Below are 14480 nucleotides of genomic sequence, written 5' to 3' on the forward strand. Positions count from 1 at the left end.
GCTTGGTGCTCAGTACTCACACAAAATGAACAATTGCTTAGAGGACGTTCTACAGGTGCTCAGGAATTACCTGGGCATTATAAAGCAGAGCGAAGCTAGGGGTGTAGCTCAATGGCACAGCACTCACCTAGCATGTGCAAGGTCCTGGGTTTAAATCTCAGCACAGTAATGGCTTAAATGTGTCCCCTAGAAATTCATGCTTTGGAAACTTAATCCCTAAATGTGTATGTTAATAGTATCTGGAGGTGGGGAGTTGAGGAGGTAATTAGGTAATTAGGATCAGATGAAGAGAGATGAAAGCCAGCATCCTTCCTATCACCACTGATTCTCTTTGCCATGTTATGAAGCCCTCTTGGGTTTCTCAGTCTCCAGAACCATGAGCCAAATAAAACTCTGTACTTTACAAGTTACTTGGATTCAGGTATCTTGTTATGGCTACAGAAAAAAAAAAAAAAAAAAAAAGGCATGTTGTCTGTCAATGTGTTTCCCTCGGCTGGGCCTTGCTGGTGGGGGTGAGGTTTGGGCCAGGGAGTGGCTGCTCAGAGAGGAAAATTGTTGTCAGAGACACTGGGGCCTGTGAGTGGTTTCTGGAGTTCAGTGAATTTTTTTGGGGGGGTGGGGGGGGGTCAGCCGTGGGGCCTGAACTCGGCCTGGGCATTGTCCCTCAGCTCTTCAGCTCAAGGCAAGCGCTCTACCACTTGAGCCACAGCGCCACCTCCAGCTTTTTCTGCTTATGGGGTACTGAGGAATTGAACCTAGGGCCTCATGCATGCAAGGCAAGCACTCTACTACTGAGCCACCTTCCCAGCCCATTCGGTGAATTCTTAAAGGGCTGTCTTAATCTCCTAAAAAACTAGAATAAGCTTAATTATACAAACTTGATGTTTTCCTCAATGTGTTCATATTCACCCAATCATTTAATGCCAAGGGATAATCAGTGGTAATCTCCATTTAGTAGGCAAGGAACTGAAGCCTGGGGCATTCTAGTACTTTGGTTAGGGTTTGACTGCTGTGCTTCCCTTAGCACTATTGGCTAGTACTCTACAATTTGAGTCACAGCACCATTTCGTTTTCTTGTGATTAACTACAGAGAAGAATCTCACAGACTTTCCTGCCTGGACTGATTTCCAATCACAATCCTCAAATCTCAGCCTCCTGAGTAGCCAGGATTACAGGCCTGAGCCACTGGCGCCCAGCACTTGTCTTTTTCACTAAAGGTTGATGCTCTACCTTTTGAGCCTTATCTTTCCTTCTGGCTTTTTGGTGATTAATGGGAGATAGTATTTTTATAGCCTTTTCTTCCTGGGTTAGCTTTGAATAGTGATCCTCATATCTCAGTTCTAAGTAGCTAGGATCACAGGTGTGAGCCACCAGTGCTTGGTGCACAGTGCCTTCTCTTTCACTCATTCATTCAATAACGACTAGCTGAGGAACAGGATACTGTGTTCCAGGTGCAGGGCCTCTGGAGTGAGCAAAGCCCAGCCCATGTCCTTGGGTTTGAAGTCTGGTGGGGAGAAAACATCCTTAGTTGCTTCCAAAAGAACATGGCCTGCAGGGAGATAGAACATGTCACCAATACAGCCTGAGCTATCCAAGTGGGCTTCTTAGAGGTGTCATTAGAATTCTCCTCAGGGAAGAGTAGCTGTTAGCCAGGTCATGTGGCAGGGACGACAGCAGCGGCAGGAACATGACAGGTTCAGGTCTTGTGAGCCATTTAGGGACAGATAGAAATGCTAACAGTGGAGGCTCAGCAGATGACAAAGGACATAGAGAGCAGGCTGGGTACCTCATTATTTTGTGGACAGCGATGGGTCATGTCAGGGGAAGTGCTGGTTTAGATTTGTGGTCTTAAAGAGAGAATGTGGAGGGACACAAATACTGGTAAGCATGGGCAGATTATTGCAAAGAACAAAAATATGAAGAGGAGAGAGAGGGATAATGGAGAGGTAGTGACGGATACCCCAAATACATAGAAAACAGAAAGTGGAGTCGTGGTTCAAGTGGTAGAGTGCCAGCATTGAGCAACCCCTCCTCTCCCCCCCCAAAACAAGCAGAGTTGGAAGCTTTGAATTAAAACTCTAGTCCCAGCACAAAAAAATAAAACAAGCCGAGCATCAGTGGTTCATGCCTGTAATCCTAGCTACTCAGGAGGCAGAGATTTGAGAATCGCAGTTCAAAGCCAGCCTAGGCAGGAAAGTCCATGAGATTCTTTTTTTTTGTCGGTCGTGGGGCTTGAACTCTGGGCCTGGGTGCTGTCCCTCAGCTCTTCAGCTCAAGGTGAGTGCTCTACCACTTGAGCTACAGCCCCACTTCCGGTTTTCTGGTGGTTTATTGGAGATAGGAGTCTCACGGTCTCTCCTGCCCAGGCTGGCTTTGAACCGCGATCCTCAGATCTCAGCCTCCTGAGTAGCTAGGATTACAGGCGTGAACCTCCAGCGCCCAGCCTAGTCCATGAGATTCTTATCTCCAATAAACCACTTAGAAAACCCGAAGTGGTGCTGTGGCTCAAGTGGTAGAGTGCCTTGAGCTGAAGAGCTGAGGGACAGCGCCCAGGCCCAGAGTTCAAGCCCCACAACTGACAAAAAAAGAAAGAAAGAAAGACAGAAAGAAAGAAAGAAAGACAGAAAGAAAGAAAGAAAGACAGAAAGAAAGAAAGAAAGAGACAGAAAGAAAGAAAGAAAGAAAGAAAGACAGAAAGAAAGAAAGAAAGAAAGAAAGAAAGACAGAAAGAAAGACAGAAAGAAAGAAAGACAGAAAGAAAGAAAGACAGAAAGAAAGAAAGAAGGAAAGAAAGAAAGAAGGAAAGAAAGAAGGACAGAAAGAAAGAAAGAAGGAAAGAAAAAAAGGAAAGAAAGAAAGAAAGAAGGAAGGAAAGAAAGAAAGAAAGAAGGAAAGAAGGAAAGAAAGAAGGAAGGAAGGAAGGAAGGAAGAAAGGAAAGAAAGCAACATAAACAAAATACATAGTAAAGAGAATTGATGGGATCAGGATACAGAACGGACGGAACGAGGTTTGAAGTTCGGACTGGCATGTGGGTCCCACAGTGGGTAAGCTTGGAAAGTGTTAGAACAGGAAATGTGGGTTTCACTCTACAGACAGACAAACTGAGCCTGAGGCATATATGGGGTGGGCTAGGGTCTCAGTAGCACACATTACCAGGTGTTCAGGAGAGCTCCTGAGCCCTTGGGACCCCAACACAATCCTCCCTGTATGTACTTCAGGAAACTGCTGAGCTCCTGGCCAGCACCAGAGCCCGAGCTGCTGTGTCTCTCCCCACCACAGGACTTCATCTCCTCTGAGGCCCTGGCTTTCTCAGCTGTAAAGTGGTGAGCTGAGCGCCAATGGGCAGAGCCCCGCTTTCCTACAGCTTTGAATCTTGTCAGCCTGGAGGCCCAAGTTTGCTGTTTCATATCTTGGTTGCCTTTGCCAGTGCCTCCTCTGCGTCTCCATTAAGGCTGTTTGTACCTGGGCCCAGACAGGTTGGTTCTTCTCTGCTTAGCACCCAGACCAGCACTTCCCTGACTTCTCCCAGCCAAATCTAGAGGAGATCCATGAGTCACATTTTGATTTTTTCCTTTTCTTTTCTTTTTTCTTTTTTGTCAGTTAACTCCGGCCTGAACACTATCCCTCAGCTCTTTAGCTCAAGGCAAGCGCTCCACCACTTGAGCTACAGCACCACTTCTGGTCTTCTGGTGGTAAATTGGAGTCTCACGGAATTTCCTTCCCAGGCTGGCTTTGAACTGTGATCCTCAGATCTCAGCCTCCTGAGTAGCTAAGATTACAGGCATGAGCCACCAGCACCTGGCGCTCTCTCTCTCTCTCTCTTTTTTCCCTCTGGTAGTAGGGCCTGAATTCTGGGCCTGGGCGCTGTCCCTCAGCTCTTCAGCTCAAGGCTAGCACTCTACTACTTGAGCCACAGCGCCACTTCAGGCATTTTCTGCTTATGTGGTGCTGAGGAATCGAACCCAGGGCCTCATGCATGAAAGGCAGGCACTATACCACTGAGCCACTTTCCCAGCCCCTTTCTCTTCTCTTTTACATCCAAACTGCCAGTAAGTGCTGTCACCTTCACAGCATACCCTACTCTACCCACAACTTCTACAATCCAAGCCAACCACTGACCCGGTCACACTGTGCCTGCTGTCAATACTCTATGTAGCAGTCAGCAATCTGTTAATAATGTAAATCAAATCAGGGGTGCAGTTCAGTGGTGGAACATATTCACTTCCTCTTCACTGGCCATGGTAGTGCATGCCTAGAGTCCCTGTACTTGAGAGGATAAGGCAGGATTTCAAATTTGAGGCCAGTCTAGACTACATAGCAAGCTAGATAATTCAGTGTCTCAAAAAACAAAATACAGGGCTGGGAAGGTGGCTCAGTGGTAGAGCGCTTGCCTTGCATGCATGAGGCCCTGGGTTCGATTCCTCAGCACCACATAAGCAAAAAGAAAAAAGCCGGAAGTGGTGCTGTGGCTCAAGTGGTAGAGTGCTAGCCTTGAGCTGAAGAGCTGAGGGACAGCGCCCAGGCCCAGAGTTCAGGCCCCACGACCGGACTCCCCCACCCCCCACCAAAAAAAAATACAGCTGGGCACTGTGGCAAGTCTATAATCCTAGGTACTAAGAGATCTAAGGATCATGGTTCAAAGGCAGCCTAAACAGGAAAGTCTCTGGGCCTTTTATCTCCAGTTAACCACTGGAAAATGGAAGTGGTGCTGTGGCTCAAAGTGGTAGAGCACTAGCTTTGAGCAAAGAAGAGCTCAGGGAGTGTTCAGGCCCAGAATCCAAGCACCATGATCACAACCACACCAACAGAAACAGCTCAGGTAGAGTGCTCAGGCCCTGACAAGCTCCACAAATGACAATAACAATAACAAAAATGGTGTTAGAGATTGAACCCAGGGCCTCCAGCGTGCAAGGCACATGCTCTACCTGAACTATGTGCATAGCCCTTTAATCCTAGCTTGCATTAAGTTCAACATGACTGGATTCTGCTTCCTTTCCACCCTTATCCTGGGCAAACCCTGGGTGAGAGGTCACAGCAGCCTCAGCCTTCACTCTGGTCCTTGAGTACGCCCTGTCTACTCCCCTTTCAGGGCCTTTGTCCTAATCCTGCCTCTACCTTTTGCTCTTGGCTGGCTCCTTCTCACCATTCAGTCTTAGCTTTTGGGCGATTCCTCCCCAGAGTGGTCTTTCCCACCCCAACTCTGCTAAGGTCTTATATACAGTTTGTTAATTTTCTATTTCCTTTACAAAGAGCTAAGAGCCATGACCTTGTTTTCTACCCAGATCACCAGTGTCTGACCAGGGGTTGGCCAGGTGTTTAGAAGGTATTTCTTGCCTGGGAATACATCATTCCCCTCCCTCTCTGAGCCTATTTCTCCATCCATATGATGGAGATTACTACATAGTAGTAACTATCTCATAAAACTGTTCAAGATTAAATGAGACAGAGTCCAGGTATTGGTGGTGGTTCATGCCTGAAATCCTAGCTACTCAGGAGGCTGAGATCTGAGGATCATGGTTAGAAGACAGCCCAGGCGGAAAAGTCCATAAGACACTTTGATTAACCAGCAAAAAGCCAGAAATGGAGCTGTGGCTCAAAGTAGTACCTTCCCTTAAGCAAAAAACAACAACTATTAATGTACACTGCCAAGGCCCTCAGTTCTAGCCCCAGCATGGGCACAAACATAAATAAATACAATGAGATAGGTGTCTAGGGTGGAGCTCAGTTGGTAGAGCTACACAGGTGAAGCCTTCCATTGGCTTCTCAGCACTACAAAAAATTAAATAAGGTCCGTGTGGGGCACAGGCACAGTCCTGGCACTTGTCATTACTGTCATCAATACCATAATGGAATGCCCTGGCAGGAAGGAATGGGTAGGGCCAGTGGGATTCCTGCACTCTCTCCAGCAGCTGGGCTAACTGGCCCAGATCCACTTTCCGTGGCTGTCCAAGTCCTCTCTACCTGGTAGCAGAGAGCAAGCAAATTCAAGAGCGTTTGTACAAGTACAGACGAGTGTGCTTCGACTCGGCTCTAAGTTTATTAGAAAGGCCATGGACAGATGAACCCTGAGTTTCCAGCTGAGGAAGAAATGCAAACAGCCTCTGCCCCTGGTGACCTGTCCCCCTGGTGTGTGAACTGTTGAGTGGCGGACATGACCCAAGTCCGCCAGAAAGTGCTGTGGGTGTCCACCTCCCTGGGCCGCCTGCAGGGGCCCACTGGTGGGCGACGTGAATGCTGGTGCTTGGAGCGGGGAGCCGGAAGGAGCAGGGTCCTCTGCTCTAGCAGAAAGTGGTTCTAGACCCTCAGTGGAACAGAACGGAAAAGGAGCTGGCTGGGGAACAGAGCTGAGGCCTGCTAAACAGCCCACGGCCCTGCAAGGCGACGCTGCGCTGACTGGAGAGGTGTGTGCCGATGGCTCCTGAGGCCCAACTGTGGGGGTTCCCAGAGCAGGGCCTCAAAGCTGCTAGAAGGAGTCTTAGCCACAGAGAGCCCCAGGGTGACTCAGTGTCCCTCCTGGGGTTGCACTGGCTATTTGTGCTCCCAGAAAGGCAAATGGATCTTGTAATAATCCATTAGTGGTTGATGCCATTTTTTTTTCCCTTAAAAAAAAAAAAAAGGAGTTTGTACAGTGACTGTCATCCCGCAGCGCCTGAGCCAGGAAGATTCCGTCTTGGGGAAGGAGAAGGCACTTCACACCCTCACTGGGGTGATCTGGGCTGGCTGCTTCCCGGGGCCCCTTGGGGCTCCTGCTCACTTTGGCCCTGGGACTCAGGCTTGCCCCTTCTGGGAAAGACGCTGCTTCCATGGAGTTAGCACTGCCCTGCGGCTCACAGGGTGGTAGATGGCAGCTTCCTCACCCGCCGCTGGGCCAGGATCGATGACTCGATGGGCTTTAGCTGGGGGGTGGGCTTGGAGCTGTTAAGTGCAGAGTATGTAGCGGCCATGGCTCCCTGAGAGAGAAGACAGAGGTCTGAGCACAATCGTTTAGAGGGTAGAGGGGTCCCACCGCATGCCCAGCCCTGTGTGCAACCTCCACAACCTTCAGTTCCTGCTTCTGCCTCCCCTATTAGACTGGAGTCTCCAGAGGTGAGCAGCTGTGTCCCCCAGGGGACTCAGGGAGCCCCGTGATGCTGCCATCCGTTCCTCTGGGGCTCCCTGAGGCCAGGACTATGGTTTCTGTCCTTTTTTTGTTGTTGTTGTTGGCCGTGGGGCTTGAACTCTGGGCCTGAGCGCTGTCCCTGCACTCTTCAGCTCAAGACAAGCGCTCTACCTCTTGAGCCACAGCACCACTTCCAGTTTTCTGAGTGGTTTATTGGAGTTAAGAGTCTCATGGACTTTCCTGCCCGAGCTGGCTTTGAACTGCGATCCTCAGATCTCAGCCTCTTGAGTAGCTAGGATTACAGGCGTGAGCCACCAGCGCCCGGCTGGTTTCTGTCCTTTACTTACCTCCTCGGTCCTGTTCCAGTCATAGCATCTTCTGCTCTGCCACCCCAAGTCCCGCCCACACTGTCTGAGCTTGCCCCTCCCACCTTCCTGTGCCCACCTTCACAAGCTGCAGGTCCTGATGGGACAGCTGGCTCTGGGGAAGCTTATCTTTCTGGGTGATCCACGGGTGCTGCAGGACCTGCTTGGCTGTGAGGCGCTGGTGAGGGTCTACGTGGAGCATCTTAGACACCAAGTCCTGGAGGTATAGTGGGCAAGGGAGTGAGGGGAAGGGCAGCACGGTAGCCGTGGGACACGGGGGTCTGAACCTTTCCCCTGGCTCCTGTAATCCATGTCCGACTCAGCCAAGGCCACCCCAGATCCAACCCAGGCATGGCCCAATGCGGGCCTTGGGTGCTTCAGGCACTTCCAGCTGCCCTTCCTGTTTCTCCTTCGGAAAGCCATGTGGGAAAATGGTGGGCAAGGCCTCGGGGCTGGGAGTCAGGCAGACTTAGGTTCAAACCCGAGTCCATTCATCAACAGCAGTGACTTCAATTCTCTGAGCTTTGTTTCCTCTCTGAGAAACGGAGCTAACAGCACCTGCCTCATGGGTTCCAGGTCTGGCTTAGAGGCTCCCAGGAACCGAAGCTGTTGCCAATATGAAAAACTCAAATGCTATCTCCTTCCAGAAGGGCTGTGCAGGTATGAGCAGGTGCTCTGTGGGCCTCTGTGCACAGGCCTGTATCTCCCCCCACACTGTCTCCACAGAGTAGGAGCCTGTCTCCCACAAAGCCGGTGGAATGATCGCCAAGCTACCCAGACAAATGAGAGGGATTTGTAGACAGGGATCTGTGGAATATTCCACTGGCCAGAAATGTTTGGGAAATGTAGAGACCTTGGCCTGCTCCTGCAGGACTCACCTTGGCTGTTTCCGAAACTGTGTTCCAATTCCCCCCACTGAGAGTGAACTTCCCACTGCCGATTCGGGTCAGGATCTCCTCCGGTGTATCGCTGGGCCCATTGGCAAATGGAGTGTATCTGGAGAAACAAACAAAAAACAAACCCATACCATCGATACAGTCTTGGCCTCCATCATGAGCCAAGGAGAGGTGGTAGCAGGGCCATGTCCTAGGGCGGGGCTGAGTCTCTGCCATCAGGCAAGCACCAGCCCCATCTCCTTCCTCACTTCTGCTTTTACCTCCTTGGACGCAAGCCTGCTAAGGTGATCACTAGGGCCGGAGGAAGGGACAGCAGCGGCCGGGGCTGGGAACTCACCCGGCCAGCATGGTATACAGTAGGATGCCCAGGCTCCAGATGTCACAGCCTTCATCGTAGCCCTGGCGTTTCAGCACCTGACAGGAAAGCGGGGGGAGGGTGTTCACTCTGAGACACAACAAAAGGGGCTGCATACTGCCCCCGCACCCCAAGGGAAGGAGTAGCTGAGTCTCCGCTGATCTTTCCTGGGCATCCGGGTCAAGCATACAGACTCGGCAGCCCTGAATAGTGTGGGACCCCTAGGAGTGGAACTAAGTCTTCCTGTCGCCCCCACTCACCTCGGGTGCCACGAAGTTGGCTGTGTAGCAAGGCGTCATGAGGAGCCCGTTCTCGGCCCGCAGCTGCTTGGCGAAGCCGAAGTCACAGATGCGCAGGCACTCGGGGTTCCCAGACTCGTCCACGTATAGGATGTTGCTGGGCTTGAGGTCCCTGTGGACAACCTAGGACCAGAGACCTGGGGTCAGGCCGTGACAGGGGGGCTGGAGCCAGGTCCACTAACCGTCAGGGATGAGACAAGCCCAGAGAGGAGGAAAGCCCTGGAATCCCAGAGGAGAAAGGGCTAAAATGGGGGCTAGGCAACTGCGAATAGAGCCTTCTAGAAATCTCCATGTAGGTGTCTACTAAGTAGCTCTAACTCAATCTGCCCAACACTGAACTCCTAGTTTCTCCCTTCAGTCTAGTCATGTGAAATCTCATCTAAGGTAACTCCATCCTTCTTAGGTCTATTTTTCCATGTTCTCTCTTTCTCTCTCCCACACCCCTCCCCCTCATGCCAGACCTGGGGCTTGAACTCAGGGCCTGGGCACTGTCCTTTCCTACTCAAAGCTGGTGCTCTACCACTTGAATCACAACCTCCACTTCTAGCTTTTTTTACTGGTTAATTGGAGATAAGAGTCTCACAGACTTTCCTGCCTGGGCTGGCTTTAAACTATGATTCTCAGATCTCAGCCTGAGTAGCTAGGATTACAGGCATAAGCCATTGGAGCATGGTCTGTTTTCTTATTCTCATTTTCCTCAATCTATCAATAAACTCCGTTGGTGTACTATTAAAAGTATATTCAGAGTCCAATAACTCTTGAGTCCCCATTATCCTCATTAGTCTTCCTACTTCCCCTCCCACCTCCAATAGCTTGTCTCAACAGATGCTAGAGCAAGCCTGTTAGAAATCGGGCCATACTGTCCAAGCTTAAAAACCCCCACGGTTTCCACTCTTCAGAAGAAAGTCCTAGTGAGGTGTGGTGGTTAGAATGCACCTACAGTGCCAGCTACTTTGGAGGCTTTGGCAGGAGGATCACTTGAGCCCAGAAGTTCCAAGGCCAGCCTGGGCAGTAAGTGTAACTCCATCTCAAAAAGAAAGAAAAAAAAAGTGGGGACTAAGAAGGGAAGATTCAGTTAGGGACACCAAAGCCCAGTTAGGGAGGATGAATTAGTTCAGTTTTTTTTTTTTTTCCTACAGTAGGATAACCATTGGTTAAAAACAATGTATGAGAGGCTGGGCCCCAGAGGCTCATGCCTGTAATCCTGGATAACACTATATTCTAAAAATGACTAGAAAGGTAAGAAATTCCCAACACATAAAAATGATTAAACTGGGCACTAGTGACTCACGCCTGTGATCCTAGCTACTCAGGAGGCTGAGATCTGAGAATCCTATTCCAAAGCCAGCCTAGACAGAAAAGTCCATGAGACTTTTTTTTTTTTTAATTTGAAACATTTAATGATAATCAACCTTGGTGTTGGTTTTTTGTTTTTTGTTTTTTTCTGCTTATGTGGTGCTGAGGAATCGAACCCAGGGCCTCATGCATGCAAGGCAAGCACTCTACCATGAGCCACCTTCTCAGCCCCCATGAGACTCTTATCTCCAATTAACCACCAGAAAACCAGAAGTGTCACTGTGGCTAACGTAGTACAGTGCTAACCTTGAAGAAAAGAGCTCAGGGTCAGGCGCAGGCCCCGAGTTCAAGCCCCATGACCAACCAAGAAAAAAAAAAAAAAGGATTTATACTGCTCATAATTCCATATTAATATGGAAATGCTTATTACTGAGTTGATATTATTATACACTAAATATACAATGTATCAAATTATAATAATAATAATTCTTTCTACTTTGCTGAGGCACAGATGACACTTGCAGGAAGCAAGGATAGAGAAGGTGGCAATCTTACGCTGCATCGAGAAATGACTAATGACGAAGGGAACCGTGACCCCTGGGATGGGCGAGGGATGCCGCTTAGGAAAGCTGCACAGGTGTGGGTGCTGCCTGACCTGCAGCTGTGTTATGGGGATGTGATGTCACACCTGCCACACTCACTGCATGGAAAGTTACAACAGGCTGGCCACCTGAGAGTGAAGCCAGGCTGGGTGGGAACAATCTAAAAGGGGCAAAAGCTCCTTGGTGACAGCTACAAGGCTGCAACTTAGGCCTGGTGTTTTAAAAACACCAAATCACCAAACCTTTATTAAACTAAACTCAACATGACAAAAACACCCCACCTCTCACAGGCCAAACAAAATAGGTGCTCAGGCCAAAAGCAACCAGACACACCAAGCTGTGCCCTCTGACTCAGCTATGATGTCAGCCACAGAAGACCAGACTAGAGTGTGAGCCTGGCTTTATGACTTTCCAAGCCTCTGTCTTCTTACCTGGAAAAGGGGCTCATAACTGTGCTTAATGCCCAGGGTTGTAGGAAAGAACAGACATACTCAGCACAGGGCTTGGGAAATAGCAACTCGTCTCAGCAACTGCCTGGGCTGAAGCCCGTGCAGCACTGCATGTTGAGATACAGTGACCAGCCCAGCTCTAGTGACTCACATCTGTAGTCCTAGCTACACAGAAGGCTGAGATCTGAGGATCATGGTTCAATGCCAACCCAGGCAGAAAAGTCCATGAAACTCATCTCCAATTAACACCAAAAAGCCAAAAGTGGAGCTGTGAGAGTTGTGACTCAAATGGTAGAGCACCAGCCTTGAGCAAAAAAATAAGTGAAATCTCAAGCAAGACCCAGTACACACACACACACACACAGACACACACACACACACAGACACACAGACAGACACACAGACACACACACACACACACACACACACACACACACACACACACACCTGTTAAATTACTAAACGAAAAAAAGGAGCAAGGTGCTGGTGGCTTATGCCTGTAATTTTAACTATTCAGGAAGCTGAGATCTGAGGATTGCAGTTCAAAGTCAGCCCAGGCAGGAAGTCTATGAGACTTTCTTTTCTTTTCTCTTTCTTTCCCTTTCTTTCTTTCCCTTTCTCTCTCTCTCTCTCTCTCTCTCTCTCTCTCTCTCTCTCTCTCTCTTTCCCTTTCTTTCTTTCTCTCTCTCTCTCTCTCTTTCTTTCTTTCTTTCTCTGTCTCTGTCTCTCTCTCTTTTGCCAGTCCTGGGCCTTGAACTCAGGGCCTGGGTGCTGACACTGAGCTTCTTTTGCTCAAGGCTAGCACTCTACCACTTGAGCCACACTGCCACTTCTGGCTTTTTCTGTTTATGTGGTACTGAGGAATCAAACCCAGGGCTTCATGCATGCTAGGCAAACACTCTACCAATAAGCTACATTCCCAGCCCCCATTAGACTCTTATCTCCAATTAACCACCAAAATACTATAAGTGGAGCTGTAGCTCAAAGTGATAGAGCATTAGCCCTCAGCAAAGGAGCTCAGGGAAAAGCACCCAGGCCTTGAGTTCAAGCCCTACAACTACCCCCCCCACTCCCCTACCCCACAAAAAAAAAAAAAAAAAAAAGGGAAAGGGGAAAAGCTTCTAATGGCTCTCCTGACAGAGGAAATTTGGGGTACTGGAAACACTGCATTTAGTGATCTAAAAGCCAATTCTGTGATGTTACTGAAACAAATGGGGTGAGCAATGGATCTGGCCCTTAGCTTCTACTGGATCCCTAGGTTATAGACAATAGCTATGTGCCACGAATGAAAGCCCAGAGAATCCTTCCACATGCCGCCACAAGCAGCTCCCATGTCCTCCTCACTGACCCTGATATTTGGAAAGAGCCAGAAAGATGAGTGATGTATGAACTTATGGCTTTCTTCAAGTGGCTGTCTGCATCTGAGCTTGTACAACCTTGTGGAGGGGCTCACTACTTTTGCAGAGAGCTCCCTATTCTAGAAAGTTCTTCCTTACTCTAAGCCTTGGGTAACTCACTGGTAACTCAAGTAACTCTGCTGTGTCTTCTCGGTTGTGGGGCTTGAACTCTGGGTCTGGGCACTGTTGCTGAGCTCTTCAGCTCAAGGCGAGTGCTCTAACACTTGAGTCACAGTGCCACTTCTGGTTTTCTGGTGGTTTATTGAAGAGTCTCACAGAGGTTCCTTCCCGGCTGGCTTTGAACTGTGATCCTCAGATCTCAACTTCCTGATTAGCTAGGATTACAGATGTGAGCCACCATTGCCTGACTCTACTTCAGTCTCATTAGGACTGGGATTATAGGTGTCCCCCACCATGTCTGGCTCTTTTTTTTTTTTTTTTTCCCCAGTATTAGGGATGGACCCCAGCACCTTTCAGATACTGGACAAATGTTCTGGTATGACGTCATATCCCTTAGGAGTAACTTTAACTAGTACTCACTTGAGAACAAAACAGGAAAAGGAAACACATTTGCTCTCTGATCTGACATGTTTAAATATTAGTCTGTTTGCATTGGCCACTTCAGAAACCTAAGGCACTTGAAACATGACCATTAAAAACACATGTGGTAACCAAAGTGAACCTTCAGCTAAGGGGTAAAGTTCTTCTTCATAAAAGAATAATCCTTAATAAATTAGATGAAATCAGACATTGCCTCTAATAAAATAATTGAGCGAAAGATCCTGACAGGATGAAATTATTAGGTGAAGGTCTTTTTGTGTATGTGCTAGTACTGGAGCTTGAATTTAGGGCCTTATGCTCGTGCTTGGATTTTTCATTCAAGGCTGGAGTCTATCATTTAAGGCACAGTTCCACTTCTGGCTTTTTGATGGCTTATCAGAGATAAGAGTCTCATGGATTTTTTCTTTCCTGGATGGCTTTGAACCACAATTCTCAGATTTCAGCCACCTGAGTAGCTAGTATGACAGGCATGAGCACAGTACCCAGCTAGATAACAGTCTTCAAAATAAGGAGACGGCACTATGACTCAAATAGTGGAGTGCTTGCCTTGAGCTGAAGAGCTCAGCGACCGTGTCCAGACCCAGAGTTCAAGCCCCACAACTGACAAAAAAGTAAAAATAAAATAAATAAGGAGAGGGGCCTGGTACCATCTAATGCAGAACAGGAAGCAGGGACTGCAGATGTGAGGCAGGATGAAATGACATTGTGGGTGGAGGAACTTGACATTTTCTTTTTTCTTTCTTTTTTCTTTGTTTTGTCATATCCTCTTTTATTGTTTAGTAGCAGAATGCCCAACACTGAACATAATTACAACTATTGGTTGTGCAAAAGTAGAGCTACTGTATAAGTACAAATCAGAGATCTAATTTCTCTAAGTAAATACTTTAAGATCCTACAAGTGCATGAACTCTACATCTGGGAGAGAAGCTGCCTCCGCTGTGGACCAGGAATGATATCATGATTTCCCCACCCCCGCCCCAGCAATACGCCAAATAAGGTGCCAGTGGTCAGACAGGGTCACAATGAGCTGACCTCCCCCCTCCCCCCTCCCCGGTCCCCAGCTCCTCTTTGTGCTGTTATATTAGGGCTTAAACTCAGAGCCTGGGCACTGTCTTTTAGCTTTTTTTGCTCAGGGGAGGAGCTCTACCACTTGAGCCAGG

The 14480-nt window shown here is 48.6% G+C and overlaps 1 protein-coding gene across 4 annotated transcripts in view; it reads right to left on the minus strand.

Annotated features, from left to right (window-relative positions):
• Positions 1-5985: 5985 nt before the first annotated feature.
• The window catches only part of Rps6ka1 (ribosomal protein S6 kinase A1), a 43723-nt gene continuing 35228 nt past the window's right edge, over positions 5986-14480 (minus strand). For 2 of the 4 annotated variants that reach the window (XM_070037554.1, XM_070037553.1), the window contains 5 exons: positions 8977-9138; positions 8699-8775; positions 8344-8461; positions 7545-7682; positions 5986-6951 (listed from right to left, as the gene is read on the minus strand). In XM_070037554.1, coding sequence (XP_069893655.1) covers positions 6829-6951; positions 7545-7682; positions 8344-8461; positions 8699-8775; positions 8977-9138 — 618 coding nt within the window. In that variant the 3' untranslated portion in view covers positions 5986-6828. The remainder of the gene's footprint in view (positions 6952-7544; positions 7683-8343; positions 8462-8698; positions 8776-8976; positions 9139-14480) is intronic. The other 2 variants (XM_070037556.1, XM_070037555.1) reach the window with 1 other exon arrangement.

The sequence above is a fragment of the Dipodomys merriami genome, unplaced genomic scaffold (genome assembly GCF_024711535.1).
Source record: "Dipodomys merriami isolate MVZ:Mamm:240054 unplaced genomic scaffold, mDipMer1.0.p SCAF_28, whole genome shotgun sequence".
In the NCBI taxonomy this organism is placed as follows: domain Eukaryota; kingdom Metazoa; phylum Chordata; class Mammalia; order Rodentia; family Heteromyidae; genus Dipodomys; species Dipodomys merriami.